The sequence below is a fragment of the Eschscholzia californica genome, unplaced genomic scaffold (assembly GCF_041429995.1).
Source record: "Eschscholzia californica isolate CP2 unplaced genomic scaffold, dmEscCali1.0.p SCAF_1, whole genome shotgun sequence".
NCBI classification, from domain to species: domain Eukaryota; kingdom Viridiplantae; phylum Streptophyta; class Magnoliopsida; order Ranunculales; family Papaveraceae; genus Eschscholzia; species Eschscholzia californica.
In genome coordinates this window covers 14879083-14899558 of record NW_028238198.1, presented here as the reverse complement: position 1 = coordinate 14899558, position 20476 = coordinate 14879083, and the positions used below count along the sequence as shown (strand labels likewise).

The following is a 20476-nucleotide window of genomic DNA, read 5'->3' as shown; positions in this document are numbered from 1 at the left end:
GTGCCCTAACTGCACGCATACTGAATCTATAGAACACGCTTTATTACATTGTGAGTTGGCGAAAAATGTATGGTTTAAATACAATATCAATTCTGCTAATATTACGTCTATTTCTGAATGGATCTTGACGTGGGAAGAAAATACTCATCTTAGCTACACTGCAAATAATATACACTTTTCGATTATATTATGGATTTTATGGAAAGTGAGATGTGATCACTGTTTCCAGCATGAAATCAATGATCTCGATAAAATCATAAAAATGATTGAAAATTTCCCAAAAATCAAAAACAAAAGCAAGGAAATAATTCAAAATTCTAATGAAAAATGGCAGCCCCACCGCAAAAGTATATTAAGATAATGTAGACGCTTCCTTTATCAATCTAACATCCAATATTGGAATCAGTTTTATTGTCCATAATGCAGAATCGAAATTCATCGAAGCTAATGTTAAATCTTCCAGAGCCAGAAATAGCGAAGAAGGAGAAGCAATGACGGTTTTATTCGGACTGGAATGGGCTAAAGCCAACAACCACAAGAAGATAATAATTGAAATCGACAACATAAATCTTATCAAACATCTCAGAAATAAACGGCACTCGATACACTGGCAATCACTAATACATGTTCGGAGAATCAAGGAAAAAAGTAAAGAATTTGAAGAGGTGAAATTTCAGTACACAAGAAGGAATCTCAACTCCAGTGCAGACACTTTAGCTAAATGGGCGCGAAAGAAGAATTCTAGTAAAGTTTAAAAAAATGTGCCTTGTATGCTAGTTAATAAGTATTGTAATAACTTTGTAGCTTAATTAATAAAATCTAGTTCAACAAAAAAAAAACCTGCTGACCTTTTTATATAGAACTTTTAACAAATTGAAATGATTAGAAGAGTCTTTTGCATTCCTATAACCGAACTTGAGTGCCTATAAAAGTTCTTAGGATTTGTGGCATTTGGAGTGCAACACTGCAATGTGTTCAAAGATCAAGTAGTTTTTTTTCTAGTTCAACAAAAAAAAAAGTAGTTTTTTTTCTTCTTTTTATCCCGTTCCCGATTAAGAGAGCTTCTCAAGTACAAATATAGATTCAAATATTATAAGTAAGAAAATACTAGCATAGGCATAATCTAATAGAATGAAGTACTTCCCTGTTTTTTGTTTATTACATATTATATGTGTGAAGTTGGAAGAGGCATCCCAAACTTCATAGGCACAAATGAACTTTGTTTGGTGGCTTTTTAACTATTCGATTAGCCAACTTTTGTTTTCTTAGTGGATCTTCATCTCTAACTTTGTACTTTAAACAAGTATACCGACAACCAATAAAACTACTTAACTTTCTCAACTACTTTTTATTAGCAACAAGTTTCACTAAGAAAGAGATAAAGATCAGTGACTATATAAATTGAAATCCTAGAGATATTTTATTTATTCAAACGAATCTTTTGTACTTGTTTTTTTATCACAGTGAAAATTATCGTGTCGTTGTCTATCGTGGAGTAGGTTTAACAAACCGAAACACGTGAATTTCTTTGCGATCCATGTATTCTTTTACTTCCTATTGTACTTTTCTTGATTTCTTGATTTCATCACAACAAATTGTCATTTCAAACTGTTTTACGTAATGAAATCTTAACTAGGATTCATTTCATGTGGCTTAAATAGACAAAAAGTAACCAAACATTCAAACAAATCAGAAGCACAAATAAGAGAAAACAATAATTACTCAAAATCAACGATCCATAACATAGATGAATCTGATATGAAACTAAACAAAGTCTTTGCATTGAATGTATGTGTTTCCAACTAAAATAACAAATATTTACTTGAAAAGTAAAATCCGTTCTAAAATTTGTTTAGACACGTACAAAAGCTTTAACCATACACGTAAATTATACACCAAATAAAAACTTAGATGCAAAATCAGACCTAGAAACGCACTGCGTCGTCAGTGGATGTTGGATTATTCTCACCAACCCTTGCCAATAATGTTCAACAAACTTTTATTGTCAAACAGAACTTAAGATTTCTTTATCAAAACTAATTTTCTAATCAATTTTATAAACATGTCTTTTCAGTTCTGTAAATTTGGCCTATACTTTCTAGATGTACTTTATTTCATATAAATTCATTGTGGTCATCTCAAACTGAATCAATAAAATAATGTCACTGACCAACATAAAGCAGTGGATTAACTTTTTCTATCGGACCTTTTAGCATATTACAAAATTTACATAAATTCCATCCATGCTTCATACACTGTCATTGGGTTAAAATCAATGAAATCCAATCAATCTTAAACCAATCTCCACAAACATTTTCTCCTGCATGAGATTATTTTTTGGGTGTTATTGACTTATTTGAAGATAAAACTGTTTCTTTATTTTGACTCTTTTAAATAGTGTAACGTGAATAATTTGCCAAGAGTGATCTCAAATTTCATTTTATATCAAGAAATAGACAATTAGTTCTGGTTTTGCAATCAAATATTGGGCGCCTCTATAGGCGCCTCCCCAAATTGCTATTGGGGCCTCTCAAAAGGAGTTGACCGTCCGACCACTTTAGGCGCCTCCCACTCGGACTGATTAGTCCGAGGCCCAAAGTATGGTCTCGAAATGGCCCAGCCCGAGATCATTCGGACTACCCAGTCCGATTTGTCTCGGACTGGGCTAGTTCGGGCCTTTGCTTTGACCCACGGACTGGAACAGTCCGGAAGCTAATGACTAGCCATTCCGTGAATCTTGAAGCTTGAAGGCATGAAGTACTGGGCGTTCATGGGGGAAGTCTGTGTCATTAAATTTTTAGTGGAGTACCAATTCTCCTTGGTAAAGGTAGCAACAACAATCTAATACTACTAATTTCATTGATTTGTCTCTTTAAGCTTTCTTGTTAGATAGATCACTAGAAAGAAGAATTTAGTTTATTCTCTCTCTCTCTCTAAAACTCTCTTTCTCTCTAGTCAGTAATCGTTCTTCCATGGTCGTGATTTTGTTAGTGTGTGAACAAATCCAAGAAGCACTTGTAAAAATTATCAAAGCATCAATTTTTTCCATAGCTGGTTCTAGGGTTTTAGGATTTGAAATATCACCAATTAATAACAAAGGATGGATCAATTGCTTATTCTGATCTAACCAAACCACTAACCTCAAATTTGATTAATATTGCTTTCAAGAACAGTAAGCATTTTAGATGAATCTCTCATTTCTTGAAGTAGAGAGAGAAAGAAAATATGAAAGAAGAAAGAAGAAGAAGCACTGTTGGAGTGGGAGGAGCCTTTTGGCACGGCAAGGGAGGCGCCAACAGAGGGAGGCCCCTACAGCAATTCGGGAGGCGCCTATAGAGGCGCCCTCAAATATTTTGCAATATTATTGACAAATATAGACTAAATTTAATGGGAGGTCTAAAATCAATTTTGAAAGGGAAATTTGGCCAAAACTCCCTAAAAAATTGGGGCTTTGGTTAAAAAGGATCTATCAACTTTTTGTAGGCTTCAGCTCCCTGGGGCATTTTTGTAAATTATATAATACAGGAAAAAGACTAAATCACCCTTATATTAAAATCTCATTTTTCCCTCTTTCTCTGTCTTCTTTCTCTCTCTAACGAAATAAACCTATTCCCCTCTTACATAATCTATGGTTTTCATCGTTTAACATCTAGGGGTTTCATAGTTTCTCTCCTCAATTCATTACATCTCTATTCATCGTTTAATATCTAGGGTTTTCATCGTTTAACGTCTAGGTTTTTCATCGTTTCTCTCCTCAACTGGTTACATCTCTATTCAGTGTTGAGGTATTGCTGGTCTGAAGAGCTCCAAGGTAGTTTTACTTTTTTCCTCTCTCTCCCTCTTATCTATTGTTGTTTGAAGATTATTGATTGTTGAAATATTAACTGCTTCAACTCATCTCTGAGCGAAGTGTAGCTAGTTTTAGGTTTGTGAGACAAATTTTTTCCATAGTCTGAACCTTAGAATTATGGGTACCCCTTAATTGTTCATATTCTTAAGTTTGTACTAGTTATAGATCACAATCTGTTTTGGTCATTCTTGTAAATTCTGCATCTCAAATTAATGGAAAGATTGTTTTTTTTTTGGGTATCTTTTATTTTTGCAGTAAATTGAGTTGTGAGTAATTTGCTCATCACCTGTTTGTTTAATTGTCTTGAATTCTTTGACTGAAAACAATCTATATTCAATTGAATATATTGAAGATTGTGTTGCTTATTGTGATTTAAACACTTGTTATCATTTGGATTGGGGAATTTCAGTTAAGAGGAATTTGATGAGTAATATTATTAGATTAACAAATATAGGGATCTGGCCTCATTTGTATTTGATCAAATTGTTCATTTGCTGTTGTGTACAGTACTAGGTTAGCCAATTATAAAACAGTGGTTTAAGTAGAAACTAGGGTTTTTAAGATACAGATTTGTACTTAGGTTCTTCTCTTTCAGTTGTTATAGATAAATTTGATTAATGAGTTTGTGTGATTTGCTAAACTTTGTTTCACATTAAAATGCAGGATATTCATAACAATGATGTAAGTTTGAACAATTACGAAGGAAAGGTTCTTCTTATAGTCAATGTTGCTTCAAAATGGTATTTGAATACTTGATTTGATCTAAGTTTTGATTTTAACTACCATTTATACCTCTCTTATTGTTTCATCTTGTTTTTTTCTTCGATTACTCATGAAAACGGTAGTGTATGTTTCTATACCAAAGAAGATTTTTTCCATAATGACCTTAACGATTAAGCAATACTTAGCATAGAAATTTTGGGAAACCATCTTTCTTTGGTTTGTTTCTCTTTCAGCAACTATATTTTTTTTAATTTATCAGCTAAACGACTTGTCTTTTTCTTTACAGAATTGATTGTGGTTTATACGTATGTCAATTCATTTCGAATGCTACAAAAAGTCAAGATTTTGAAGAAATGGAGGTTGAACCTAATGAGATTACGAAACTTAGAAGGAAGATAGTCGTTGAAATTGTTTCAGATGAAAAATAATGTTGGATTCAATAAAAAAAGGCGTTTGAATAGAGTATTTGTTCCGAATATTTTGATGAATCTTTAATAGTTTTTTAATCTTATTATGTTGAGTATATATTTGCTTACTAATTTGGTCTTATGAATTTAAGTTGCATTGGTTTACAAACTGATTTGCAATGGTTTGCAAACTGATTTGCAATGGTTTGCAAATTGATTTGCATTCGTTTGCAAACTGATTTGATTTGCAAACTAATTTGCATTGGTTTGCAAATTGATTTGCATTAGTTTGCAAACTGATTTGCTGTTGTCGTATGAATTTAAGTTGTATTGGTTTGCAAACTGATTTGCATTGGTTAGCAAACTGATTTGCATTGGTTTGCAAACTGATTTGCATTAGTTTGCAAACTGATTTGCATTAGTTTGCAAACTGATTTGCTGTTGTCGTATGAATTTAAGTTGCATTGATTTGTAAACTGATTTGCATTGGTTTGCAAATTGATTTGCATTGGTTAGCAAACTGATTTGCATTGGTTTGCAAATTGATTTGCATTAGTTTGCAAACTGATTTGCAGTGGTCTTATGAATTTAAGTTGCATTGGTTTGCAAACTGATTTGCATTAGTTTGCAAACCATTGCATTGGTTTGCATTATGGTTTGCAAATTGATTTGCATTGGTTTCCAGCAAATCAGTTTCACTCTTTCTTTTTTAAATATTTACAACATGTTTCGTTAAGTCTTTTTCAATAGATGAACGTAAGATTAAAGTTAAAAGGTTTAATTCTTTTTTGAAAGATTAATTATTCACATTTTTTATTCAGTTAGTTGTTTTTAAAATTTCTACAAAAATGAACGGGGGTTACGCCCCCGAACTCTCGTTAAATAACACGTAATACAAATAGTTTGTAATTGATCAAAATGTAACATATATGGTGTACATAAATTAAGTTTGTTTGAAATTGAAGGATGTACAAGTATTAACATCTAAGTTGCAAAAGGATTCTAAATTTATTTGGTGAGTTTGCAATCTGGTAAGTAGTGGTTTGCAATCTAGTTTGCATTCTAGTTTGCAGTGGTTTGCAAACTGATTTGTAGTGGTTTGCAAATTGATTTGCACTAGTTTGCATTCTAGTTTGCAAACAAGTCAGTTTCAATTTATTTTTTTCAAAATGTTCACAACATACTCACATGTTTTTTTAAATATTTTTCAATAGATGCATGATGAATGAAAGATTAAATCCTTTTCGAAAGATTAATTCTTCACTTTTTATTCTATTAATTGTTTCTAAATTTCTCCAAAAAAGAACGGGGGCTACGCCCCCGAACCCCCGTAAAAGAATATGTAATACAAATAGGTTGTAATTCATTAAATATTTTTCAATAAATGCAGTGGTTTGCAATATGGTTTGCAAACTGATTTGCAATGTGGTTTGCGAACTGATTTGCAATATGATGTGCAAACTGATTTGCATACTGATCGGCAATATGATTTCCAAACTGATCTGCAATATGGTTTGCAAACTGATTTGCAATATGATTTGCAAATTGATTTGCAATATGATTTGCAATATGGTTTGCAAACTGATTTGCAATGTGGTTTGCAAACTGATTTGCAATATGATTTGGAAACAATTCAATCTTCATTCAGTATTTTTATCAAACAGTTAGCGTGCATAAATATTAATCAGTTAACAATGAAAGTTAATCACATCTATCCAACATAAACAAAATAAACACAAAAATTTAAATTATCTAAACAATTCACCCAAAATGAGGTTAATAGAGATTTAACTAAATCAAAGACTTGCTTTTAAACTTAATCTACAACTCTTTCTATTAGATTATACCTTGAAATACTTTGAGATTCTCCTTCCATTGAAAGTACATAAACCTTTTGAATCCCTAACCAATTATGAAAGGGAATTACAACAATCTCTCACTAAAATTCTTAAGAGAAAACTAACTCAAAACTCTAAACAACTAAAGGGATTCAATCACAAAATCCTAAATAGATTGTTGATCACAAAACTACGAAATCAAGTTCAACCATGTTGGATGAAAATCGCCCAAATCCCCCATTTTTTCTGGTTCTTCGTTTTTGAGAAAGAAGCAACAAGTTCCTGGTTTTGATTTCAAATTGGTTGTTTGGGTATTGTTTAGTAGACAAAGGGCAAGTTTGACCTTGAAAATGTGGGTGTCTTCAAAATTGTCCTTGAGGAACATTTTAGAAAGTTATTTGGGCCCTAACTTTATAAAACCTTATGATGTCTTTTTAACAAAAAAAATCAGGTTTCCTGATTTTGAAATAATGTATTATGACGAAATCCTACTGTGTTCTTCAACTCAAATACAAAATTATTTTTTCTTTCTAAACTAATTTTTAGTTCTCGTCATAGTGTATTATAAACATAAATACGTCACAAGCAGAAAATAAATTTGGCTTAGTGTATCAAAATAAACATGTCCTTCCATTTGTTTGACAAGCTCTCAACCATTTGACTATTAGTAGAGATAAGACCTTATCGTTAATGCCATTTCCATCAAGAGAGATATTCGAGTCGAGAAAGAAATCCTTTGTTATTTATCTCTCTAGAAAAGTTCTATTTTTTTTATTTATCTCTGTAGAAAAGTTCTATTTTTTCATTTGACGAGTTTGTTTGTCCATTTATGATTAAAATGAAAATTTTTGGAAGACTCTTTCATTATATAGTTTCACAAAATTATGTTTTTCTTCTTATTGAAATAATCAGATTGCTCTTATGGTCTTTTTCTCTATTTCGAAATCATATATTTTTCATAATACATTTTTATCTAGTTTACTACCTCATGTTTATTCATAATAAGTAGTTTCCCGCCACGACATTTTTTCCATACATTATGTAGAAAAGTTAGAGGGACAATAACGTTATTTTCTGCCATTTTGGACATGTGGTCTATTTCTTCCAGAGCCAAGATCTATTTCCTGACCGTGGAATGAATTTAGTGCCCAAACATCTATAAAAATGTGGTTTTTTTTACATGGACTAGAAAAATCAGTAAATATGACATGAATACGTCATGATCAAACACATGAATACGTCACGAACAAACACATGAATTGAAAAAGCTCATAACTAGCATCATCATGGAATCATGGAGCTTAAAGGCTATATAAAGACCTTTAAAGCTGTCTTAAAGGCATGAAAGTATATCTCTACCTTTACTTTTTATACCTCTTGACACAAATCAATAAAGATGGATTCCACCTTCATCGTGAATTAAACCCGCCTCCAGACTTTTGATGTAGATGCAAAGCCGACTAGTCAAGTAGTTGTTGACATAAATAAATTCAAGAACCAATAAACTATGGACAATGCTAATTAATTTTATGAAAAAATAATGTAAAATTCTTTACTTCAGTTTTGTAATGATATTTGTTCTTATTTTATAAAAAGAGAAATTTCGTACTTAACACCCCAAATTATTATTTCTTTTACAAATTACTAGTAGTTTTCCTTTCATGCCATTTTGATCTTATGTTCATTAGACACCCCTTAAAACTAAAAGAAGTTTTTTTTTGTTAAACTAAAAAAAAAAACTAAAAGTTGAATCATATAAAAGTTCAATGTATTATGCATCATCCCATCAATAGGTAAAATCAGTGAAACTCAATGGATCACGTGTTTTTCTCTAAAACATATATACTAGAGTTCTTTAGTGGTTCATCAAAAAAATTCAACTTTAATTAGTTTAGGGGAAGGAAAAAAGAATACTAATTAGTTTAGTGGGAAGAAAAATACTAGGTCTAGGTTGGGCAATAGTCGAAGGTGCCATGACTAAGTAGGCACTCAGACGTGGATGCCACTATTATGCCACGTGGTAGAAGAGAACCGGTGACATGTCATTCCCAACCTTGACACTCTGACCCACATTTAACTAACTTTAGAGAATGAAACGGCTCTATTATTTAGTCATTTACCACTCACTATAAAAGACTTGAAGTGATGGTGTTTTCAAACCCCTTCATGAAATTGTTGTGTCAATGTTATCTTGTCCCCATTATTTGTTGCCAACGCCTAGTCAGACTTTCACTTGACTTTTACTACCCCTTTGACAAGAATACCCCTAACACATTCATAATATTACCAAAATTGTATGAACTTTTGTTTGGATTCAACCATTCACTTGGTTGTGGATTACTTCCATAATTCAAAGATAACAAGTTTGGTTCACGGTCAAGGTGGAATCCATCCCATATTAACTGGTGTTGAAGAGTAATGAAGTAAAACTATGAATGAGCTTTCATGCTCGTCGGAACGCCTTCTTAAGAGTCTTTATGTAATTTTTAGGGCGCAATGTATTTTTTTTTTTTTTTTGGAATAAGCTTTCAATAAGATAACCGAGTTCCAATGTATTACAAAGTAAATCGCAAGGACTGAACTTGCAAAAAGAAAATAATACAAAAGATAACGGTGTTAGCTGAAAGGACGAAAGATAAACTTTCTTACGTCTGAGGACTTAACGCCAATCTCGCCAGGTTGTGCGCCTCTAAATTAGAATTACGGGGGCAATGCTGTAATTCAACTTGGAGAAGTGAAACCCTAGCTCTCATCCTTCTTATATCGTTCGACAGCCTCCATGGAGGGTGGCTTTCTTCATCAGAGAGCAACTCAACCATTATCTTCGAATCACCTTCAAGGATGAAGTGTCCCGATCTCATGTTTTCGATCAAATGTAATCCAAGATCAAAGCTCATCATCTCACTATGTAGAGGTGAGATAGCTGGAAAGGCCGTTGAGTCTTTAATGATGATATCCCCTTTGAAATTTCGAATCACCACGCCTGCTGCTCCCATCGGTGGTTTATAAGCACCATCTACATTCACTTTTAGTTTCGATTGTGGAGGAGGGAGCCAACTATTCACCTGCATGGAAGGATTCGAAACAGAAGAAATATTTGGAAGCATGGAACTCACCTCCTGTGATATTCTCCAGTAGCATTTGTGATAATCAGGCTGAATATTATTGAAGACAAGATCGTTTCGGATCTTCCACCAGTGCCATAACAGATGAGTATACCATAACCATTCTATATAATCAGATCTGTTTTTTATTAAGTTTTTTAAATTATAAATATGGTTAGAGCTGAGATTCTTGAGCATACTATTGTTTGTGAAGTTGATAAACTTGATGTATCTAGGACAAGTACCGAAAATATGATCTGAAGTTTCCATATCCCCTGATGTACAAAGCTTACAATTAGGGTTTATGTTTTGGTTATACTTAGCTATATTTCCTAGAGTAGCTAAACCATTATGGATTAATTTCCAGATAAACATTTGAGTTCTAGGGTTAATGATTTTGTCTCTCCATAATTTGGTCCAGGGGAAATCCCTAATATCACCATGTAACTCAGGTCTGTTATATAATATTTGGTAGAAAGATTTGGCCGAGAATTTTCCAGACTCAATTGGAGTCCAGACAAGCTTGTCAGGGATATCTATAGGATCAAAACTAATGGTTTTTATGGCTTCAATAGTCTCAGTGTTAAAATATTCTTGTAGTAAATCCTGATTCCATTCTGTGTTTGCACTATTTCTAAGATGAGACACTGTTTTAATATTAATAGGTAAATCATTGATAAGTATTGGTTTATGGTTTGGAAGATCTTTTAGCCAAGGATCTGAGAGTATTTTAATATTGTTACCATTACCAGGAATCCACAAGATATTTGGTTGTATAATGTTTCTGGTCTCTAACATAGCTCTCCATAGAGGAGTAGCAGAAGTTGGATTAGGTGCAGACCAAAAGTTATCATCCTTATTATATTTTGAGTTGAGGATCTTGACTCATACCTGATCAGGATTTGTTAAGTATCTCCATGTAGTCTTGCCTATCAAAGAGAGGTTGACTTCTGATAGGGATCTAACACCGAGACCCCCATGCTGTTTAGTAGAACTGATAGTCTTCCAATTTATAAAATGAAGTTTCTTCTCCGATAAAGTATGACCCTACCAAAAACTTCGCTCAATCCGTTCCAATTTATTTGTTACCTGTTTTGGGATTTGTTGATGGCTAAAGGTATACGTGCAATAAGCTCCCAATGTTGATTTGATAAGTACCGTTTTACCCGCTTGTGAAATGTATTTACTTTTCCATTCAGATAGAGTCTTCTCATATTTTTCAACTAGCCAAGAGAAAGATTCAACCCTATTACCTGGTTTGAGAATAAAAGACCCTAAATATTTTGCTTGATTATTCATGACAGGTGCTTGGAGAGTGTTGGAGTAGTGATCTCTTATCTCGATTGGAATCCTTTTGCCAAAGAGGATTGAAGATTTATCGAAGTTGACCTTCTGACCCGAGAAGCTTGAGTACGTACTAATAGTCTCTTTGATAGCATTAAGGTTTGATGTGGTGGCTCTCCCAAAAAGGATGAGGTCATCATATTATGGTTACATGATAAATAAACACATACTTAAATTAGATAACTACCAATTTACCATCATTAAATACATTGCGCCCATTTTCGGTTTTGGGCAGTTACATCATCTTTTTTGTCGGTTATTTCATCTTTTTGGCTCTCTTTTGGAGATTTTCATCTTGAGATCAGTCTCTTTTTATCTTTGCAAGTACACCTTCTCTCTGTTTTCTTACTTTCTTTCATTCATGGCTACTTCCAACGAACAATTTATTCAACACTTTGCTTCTTTAACGACGGAGGAAATACCCCCAATTACCGTAGAAGGATCGGATTTAATCAGTTCCTTCTCTGAAAATAATAAAAGGGGTGTTATTAAGTTTCTAGGTTCAAGAAGAATAGATATCGGGCAGGCTATGATTAGGTTATCCAGAGTGATTCACGGTCCGAACAAATTCAATCTGGATAACCTAATCATAGCCTGCCCGATATCTATTCTTCTTGAACCTAGAAACTTAATAACACCCCTTTTATTATTTTCAGAGAAGGAACTGATTAAATCCGATCCTTCTACGGTAATTGGGGGTATTTCCTCCGTCGTTAAAGAAGCAAAGTGTTGAATAAATTGTTCGTTGGAAGTAGCCATGAATGAAAGAAAGTAAGAAAACAGAGAGAAGGTGTACTTGCAAAGATAAAAAGAGACTGATCTCAAGATGAAAATCTCCAAAAGAGAGCCAAAAAGATGAAATAACCGACAAAAAAGATGATGTAACTGCCCAAAACCGAAAATGGGCGCAATGTATTTAATGATGGTAAATTGGTAGTTATCTAATTTAAGTATGTGTTTATTTATCATGTAACCATAATATGATGAATGTAATGACTCTTAGAATTCATATTCACAAAATTTATAACGATAAAGGGCAGTGACTTCACCATGTACTTGGTAACTTTTGTTTAGATATCAACAACTTTCTATGAAACCCTAAACTGTACACAAGTAAGTTCATGCACCTATTACCCAAACAAAAACAATTATTTTACTCTAACAATATAAGTTCATGCACCTATTGACAATGTAGGTGCAATAGGTTTGATCTTGTTACAGATATTCTGAATTCATCTACCAAACAACATTTAGATCGACAATACTTTAGTTTTGTCTAACGATCATTTCCTTCCTTTCAAGCAGGTGATTCTACTTAATTATCGACCTAAATTATCTTGTGACGACATGACCATGTCAAACACATGACTTTCAATCAGGTGGTTCCACTTAACGGTTGACCAAAATTTCTCAATGGAGACCGGAGATATACAAGCATGGCCGCTAATGTCTGAGTCGAACCTACACTATACAAATAGTTTTAGGTAGATAATAATTTCTGATTTTCTGTGAGATTTATCTATAATAAGAGAGGAGAGTATTTATTTTTAAGAATATACCATCCCTTTCAATAGTTAAAATTACACTTCTGATACATATCTTTAAAGATTGAAATTATATCTGTCAAACTTATCTTTAAATCTTCTTCAGAGACTAAGAGCATCTCCAATGCAAGACTCAAGAAAAACTCTAAAAATCTTATGTGTCAAGTGTGAAAAATGGACCTCTAAATAGTCTCTTTCTTATTTGGCCATTTAGAGACACTCTATTACAAAACCTTCTCCAATACAACACTTAAAAGAAACTCTAAAAAGTCCTATGTGGCACTCTAAGATTTAGAGTTTGAGTGTTGCATTAGAGATGCTCTAAGATTACATCTCTTAAACTTATATTCTAGCGTTGGCATTATACCTCTTAAACTTATCTTCGGACCCTATTCATTAACTAAGATTACACTTCCAAACATATTTTTACAGATTGAGATTACGTACTTTATAGAACTTGTGCCCGATGAGAACGGGTTATAACCTCCTCAATCAATAAATCATGTGGTGGTATAATCTGCCTGATAGGATGTAATGGTAGTGAATCATTGACATCAAATCATTGTCAACCTCAATTATGCATCCTGTGCTACTATTAGTACAGGCACAAATATATTAATGGATCATCTTTTCAGTTAGTCTTTGGACAATTTCTTTTTCTTTTCTATCCTCCCACTAAATATTTGCCCTGTCCTAAAAGGGAAAAAATATAAAGTGTCATCTTGAAAACAAGGCTAAGAAATCCCATAATCCACCAACCTAGCTAATTTCTTTTTATATAGACTAACCTAGCTAGCCATTTCATCTTCAATAAATTGCACTATTGTGCCCAAACTGTACTTCCTATTCAGGCTAAATAATGTGCGAGTAAGAACTAAGAATTAGATAATATAGTTTTCATCTATTTTCACCTGGCTCAAGTGAAATATATAATTATTTGGACACAGTATCTTAAATTAGCTCGACGATACATGTACATCCAAGGATTAAAGGGTTGTGACAATGATATATATATATATACATATATTGTAGAAAAGTAATTAGTAATATTTAGAAAATAAATTGTCGACTTACGTTTGTTATGATAACGTTGATCCTATATATGGATAACCAGTGGCGTGGCCGAGAATTTGGGGGTCCGGTGCGAAAAAAAATTTGGGGCCCTTTCTCCAATGATATCAAAATGTAAACTCTTTTCACACATTATACGTTTAGTAATTATCTCTAAAGAAACTAAGTTCGATAAGAAAAAAAAAAAATTTAACTCCTTCCGTGAAGTTGAATACTTATTCTAAGTTGTGTATTTTTTCATCCCAAATACTTCTATGCAAAAACCATACACATTTGACAACACCCTTTCCACGAAAAGATAGAACAATAAGTATTCGACTTCGACTTCATAAACATACAAACTAAACTAATACTTTATCACTTTATCCATAACTTAATACCATAACTATAAAAACTATTTTTTTGTGAAGAAAATAATTGTTGTTAGAAACAGTTGGAGATAATAACGAGTTCATTGTGATTTAATCACTTATGAATGAAATATTGTTTCGTGTGGTTTAAAAAAAACAAAAAAGTGATTGTTGGGTGGATTGGACCTGAGACCTCTTAGTTAACATTCAAGAGGTTTACCAATTCAACTACATCACCATCTTGTTTCATTATGTACTGCTAAATTAATATAACCGATCGGAATTTAGGGGCCCCTATCTCTATGAGAAAATTATGTGGTTTGGGGGGGCCAGTGCGACGGCACGGGTCGCACCCCCTCAAACACGCCCCTGTGGATAACTTATAATAGTTCAAGATCGTTTTCTCACATGAATTATAATTGATTGCAAGCATAAATAGTATGCATCTTGTCACTTTCAACTTTAATGTTAGTGTTTCAACAAAAAAAAAAAAAACTTTAATGTTAGTGATATGTAATTTCAATTTATCTTTCTCTTTATTGAAAATGATTTTAGGTTAACATTTTGGGTTAATTCTGTTTTGGCCCCCGATTTGTGACCAACTCGTCGTTTTGCGCCCATAAGTGTCTGACAGTTCGTTTTGACCCCAATGACTAAATTTTTGACGAAATTATCCTCGGGTGCCAAAATAGAATTATTTCTGAAAAAATGGTAAAAACAAAAAAGCCACATCACACCTTTCTTTGTCATCCACTTCACCTTATCTCTCCTCCATCACACCAACTCCTCTCCACCTCACCCTTCTTCTCCGACGAAAGGTTGCCGGCCGGAATAAAAACTTCTGGTCGGCCACCTTTAACAAAAAAAATATATTCTTCCTCCTTTTTCTCTCTCTTCTTCTTTTTCTCTCTTCCTCTTCTTCTTCTTTCTCTCTCTTCCTCTTCTTCTTCTTTCCCTCTCTTCCTCTTCTTCTTTACTCTCTCTCTTTCTCTTTACCAAGTCCGACGAAGGGGATCTCCCCTTCGCCGGACATCTGGTTTCCAGACCTTCGTCTGGAAAGGGAACTCTAGATTCGTCTGGAAACCAGGCCTTCAAAGTCTGGTTTCCAGACCGTGAAGGTCTGGAAACCAGACGTTCGGCGAAGGGGATCGTCCCCTTCGTTGGACTTGGTAAATAGAGGGAGAGAGTAAAGAAGAAGAGGAAGAGAGGGAAAGAAGAAGAAGAAGAGGAAGAGAGAGAAAGGGAGAATTTTTTTTTTGTTAAAGGTGGCTGGCCGAAATTTTTTATTCCGGCCAGCAACCTTTCGCCGGAGAAGAAGGGTGAGGTGGACAGAGGTGATGTGGTAATTGTTAATTGAGGTGAACAAAGAAAAAGAAAAAAAAATAAATTATAGAAATGCAAGGGGGTAGAATTGGGAGGTTGGAAAAAATTTGGGGCCAATTCGGAAATTTTTGGGACCAAAACGAACTGCCGAACACTTATTGGGGCCAAAACGGCGAGTTGGTCACAAATCGGGGGCCAAAACGGAATTAACCCTAACGTTTTCTGTGGATGCTCGATGAAGCCATGTTTTTCAAAAGTTTGAATTATATTTCTCCCGTGTTTGTCTTGGTTTGTAGCCAGTGAAAATTTTAGCTTAGCTTTACACTTGAGATTTGTCCGAGTGAAACTTAGATTATGTTTCTTCTATAGCTAGCTACCATGGCCACTCAGAACGTTAGGTGTCACTGACAATATCATACTAACATCTAAGAACTTAGAAAAGAAAAATAACAATAAAATTGAAAATCGCTGAGCATGCTTGGTGATCTATATCGTTGTCAAGCTTGAGTACTCTCTGAGTCTCTGATATAAAAATGTTCTCTTCTATGTCTAACCAACTAATGTAGACATTTTTACGGGCGTCAGTTCCTTTAGTACTGTTGGAAACTAGACAAACATGGTTGAAAGTGGTGAGTATTTTTAACAAAGACATTCCTAAACAAAATTCACACTATATCATATTATAAGAAATACGAAAGCTTTATTTGTTAGCTAATTATTAGTTTATTTGCTAATTAGAGATTAAGTTTTGGTGGTGTTTATGTAAATATTTAAATGTATATGAGCATATATTTACGAATAGGCGTTTAGAGCTTGAAACTCCCACATTGTTAGGGCAAGTTTGTATTTTAGCTAAAAAGGAAAAGGCAACTGATTTCTCTTTTGATAAGGAAAAGAAGATAAAAAAAAATAGAAAAGTGGAAAGAGTTAACTTTGCTCATAATGTTAGAATTTTCATCAAAATTAAGTCCACATACATTTTTTTAGTTGTTTATATTTTACATATTAAATAAGATTCTGGTGGGAATTTCGCATATAAATAGAGCTTGTGGGGGTACATAAAATACTAACCAAATCAAATACTTAGAGCTAGAAAGAGAAGAGGAAAGAGAGAGAGAGAGAGGGAAGGAGGAGAGTCTTTAGAAGGACTCCTTGAAAACTAAAGAGTATATATAAAAGAAGAGAAGAAAAGGAGATAGAAAATATGGAATGGAGGAAGAGTTACTTGGATCTCATGTTGGTACCATTAGGGTTTATTGCAACTATAAGTTACCATATTTACTTGTGGCAGAAGGTTAGAACCCAACCTTATACTACGGTTATCGGAACAAATGCGTCTGGTAGACGATTATGGGTCTCATCCATGATGAAGGTATACTTTTATATTGATACCTAGTAAATAAGTGTATAATGATTCCTCCATGAAGATAGGTGTGAAAGCCATTTCCATATACTATTTGGGAATATACTTAAGTTTATCCTTGTCAATAGAATTTACAAAGTTATAGCCCTTGGAAAGGTTTGGTTTCATAGAGCTTTGAGGGTAGTATTTTATGGGTTAGTCCATTTTAATATTATCAATCCTTAAAACTTTAAAGCTAGTTTTATAACTCTACTAAATGATAGTTCTATACATGTATATCTAATTGGGCTAAATTTTTAATACCACTACAAGAAGAAAGAGGGTTAGCTTCTTGGTCCAAAATTGTCCTTATAAGTTTGTTTTTTTAAGGTTTAAGAGCACTATTTTATGAGTTCCATTCTTTTCTTCCCTTGTTTGATCGATAAACCTAGCTATCGTGTCATTTTAATTTTCTATCACAAAAACCCATCACGTCATATTGTTATTCTGTTTTGTTTCTTTTCTTCTAGTGATAGGACTCTCATAGTCATTCTTTTTATGAATAAACCCATAATGCCTTTCCGTATTTCTTGTTACCGGTTAATGTCATTCTTCTTTTCCTCATCTACCGGTAAGCTTATAACCATGTCATTTTCTTTTTCTTTATTTTTGTTGGAAGGTTTATCATGTCATTTTTGCGTACATGCATGAACCAAGTACCAGCTCTATAGTTATTAATGAGTGAGAGAGATTAAAATGGATTTTCGCCTAACCATATATGGATTAATGGCGCTTTTAGGAAGGTTTAATATAGTTTTTTAAGTGAAAAAACTAACACTTTTCGGTATATATCTTGTGCCTATGAATTACAAAAAAAGAAGGTCAAAATAGTAACATTTGCTCTAAAACCTAAAGAAATAAGTAAATGGGATAGACTCATCCTGCACTAACAATAAAATTTTGTCCTTCACTTCAAGTTTCTTTATTCTTATATATACATATGGGGAGTAATGCACTAATGCCTCATCATTCAATAGAAATTTATATATTTAATTTAATATGATGCAGGACAACGACAAGAAAAACATATTGGCAGTACAAACACTTCGAAACGCGATAATGGGTTCAACCCTAATGGCAACAACGTCCATCTTATTATGTACGGGACTAGCGGCGGTTATAAGTAGTACATATAGCGTAAAGAAGCCATTAAACGAGACGATTTACGGAGCTCATGGAGACTTCATGGTGGCCTTAAAATATGTTAGCCTTCTAGTGATATTCCTCTTTGCATTTCTATGTTATTCACTATCAATTAGGTTTATAAACCAAGTGAACTTCTTGATCAACTCTCCTCAAGATTGCATTTCAATAGTGACACCAGATTATGTTTCAGAGTTGCTTGAGAAAGGGTTTACTTTAAACACAATTGGGAACAGACTTTTCTACTCAGGGTTGCCTCTTTTGCTATGGATATTTGGACCTATTTTGGTTTTCTTGTGCTCAATGACTTTGATTCCAATATTATACAATCTTGATTTTATTTTTGGGAAAGGTACTAGTGATGTCATAAGAAGGAAGATGGAGGAAATGGACAATGTTTAAGTAAAAAAGTCATGTAAAATAACATATTATATATATTATAAAGTTTTATATAAGTACCTTTTCATTATGCACTTCATTTGTCTAGCTTTTTCATTCTCTTTTCTTTTTGTTCTTTGTTTTAGGTATGTCATTTTATTTGGAATTATCTGTTAGGTGGTTATTTTATTCCATATTGCATATACTATGTTTTGAGAATAATGAAAATGGGATGGTTTGCTTTTGATGTGGGTCGAATATTTGATGTACCAAATAGAACATTAAATTGTTTAATTAGTAATTCGTTGCCACGATTATCACGTGAGGATCTTACAAAATTTAGATGACATAGTTGTTTTGTACCAAGACTCTTGAGGTTAACAAAAAGAACGAAACTTATAATCCCTTATCCCTGTAATAATACGTCTCTTCGTTACACTAAATCCAACTAGTTTACATCACATATTTGACTATACCGACCATGTTCGGTATATGTGCAATGTTTATATGTGATGATATCGAAATATAGCAAATATATAAAAAGAGAAGAGAAATTCTTTTACTATTGGTAATACTATATGGGGTTCTAGTTTGGTGTATAGTGTAAAGTGTAAGTCCCTAATACTATATCAACTTCTTGATCCTAGGTTCATATAAAAGAAATTAGGCAAACATCTTGGTGCAATAGATTACAAATAAAGCCATGCTATTGATATTGACTATGGCAGAAATTTGCAATATTGTACTCTTAAGTGTGTCCAAATGTTTAGTTATTTACCTAAATGATTATTAGAAAAGTATTTATAAAAAGTTATACAATATTCTTTTTTTTTGGAAATTGACTACGACTTACGATAGTCATTACATAGGCATTGATACATCAAAGAAGTGATAAGCACGAAATTGTCGAATTCAAACTCTTACAAGAACGGGCCTGTAGTCCAACTAAACTATAACCTAAAGCCCAACAACATTATTTATACCTTAATAACCCAAGTTCAATAAACCATGAAAACCACCTTCTCTGGGAATTTTGGAGTTTATGTCAACACATTTTGAGTGAATCAAATTTAAATCTATTTATTTACACAACAAAAGGGAGCCAAATTTGTTAGTCGTATATTTAAATGACTGCAACCCCCCAAATTATTACCAACAACTAGTAGTTCAGTTGGTAAGTACATTTACTCTGCAATACAAAAGTCTAAAGTTCGATCTCATAGAAGTGCAAATCCAGGAATATTTTTTATAGGCAGACATAATTTCATGATCTTTACGTATAAAAAAACGACCTTTAAGCTTTTCTTTTTGAAGAGAGATCTGGTATATCTACTTGTTGAAATTTTATTGGACTTCTGAATAATAAAATACTATCGATAGTAAAATTTCTGTGCCACCCCTTGTTAAACAGGGGCGTGTGGTGGGGGTGCAAGTCATGCCCTAGCAAATATCCCTAACAAAACGGCCAACAGTTTTTTTAATTTTGTTTTCACTTTTCTGGCTTACAAAAGTTTAATTGCCGAAAATAAAAATCTAAATATCTAAGTTATAATGGCATAGTTGGACTTGGGACACTATTTGGAAATTTTTTTTTTTAACGACAATGTGGAATATAAGTGAATAGTACAAGGTTTGATTCACATTATTGTCATAATTATTCTCTTTCTTCTTTTATAAGAACCCAAACTCTTTTGTGTCTAACAAACCAACGAGTTGAGTCCCTACAGTTTTATGATGTTCATTTTAATAGTCAGTCGTAAACCACGTCTCTTCTATATTCATCTCATTTAATTACATTTTTCTGAATCCTAATTTTAGATCGTATGGTAAAAATGAGCATAAACATTTAAGCCTAATTTTCCCATCATATTTTTTTTATGTGAGCCTGTGAAGCCTAAATATTTCAGACTACTCACAAAGTTAACTTTTTTTCTCTTAAATTTCGAAATAATACTTTCTGGAGTGAAGACCTCCAAAATCATAAGTTTCATATGAATCA

General features: G+C 33.2%; 1 protein-coding gene and 1 long non-coding RNA gene across 2 annotated transcripts; both read left to right on the top strand.

Annotated features, from left to right (window-relative positions):
* Nucleotides 1-3673: 3673 nt before the first annotated feature.
* Nucleotides 3674-4999, top strand: LOC147564432 (uncharacterized). The gene is made up of 3 exons (XR_015237424.1): nucleotides 3674-3811; nucleotides 4514-4590; nucleotides 4860-4999. It is a non-coding gene; the product is annotated as an uncharacterized LOC147564432 (long non-coding RNA).
* An 11641-nt stretch (nucleotides 5000-16640) lies between these two features.
* Nucleotides 16641-18572, top strand: LOC147564431 (uncharacterized). The gene is made up of 2 exons (XM_086646185.1): nucleotides 16641-16926; nucleotides 17965-18572. The coding sequence occupies exons 1-2, from the start codon at nucleotides 16759-16761 to the stop codon at nucleotides 18499-18501; spliced, it is 705 nt and encodes a 234-aa protein (XP_086502311.1). The 5' UTR covers nucleotides 16641-16758; the 3' UTR covers nucleotides 18502-18572.
* Nucleotides 18573-20476: the final 1904 nt, after the last annotated feature.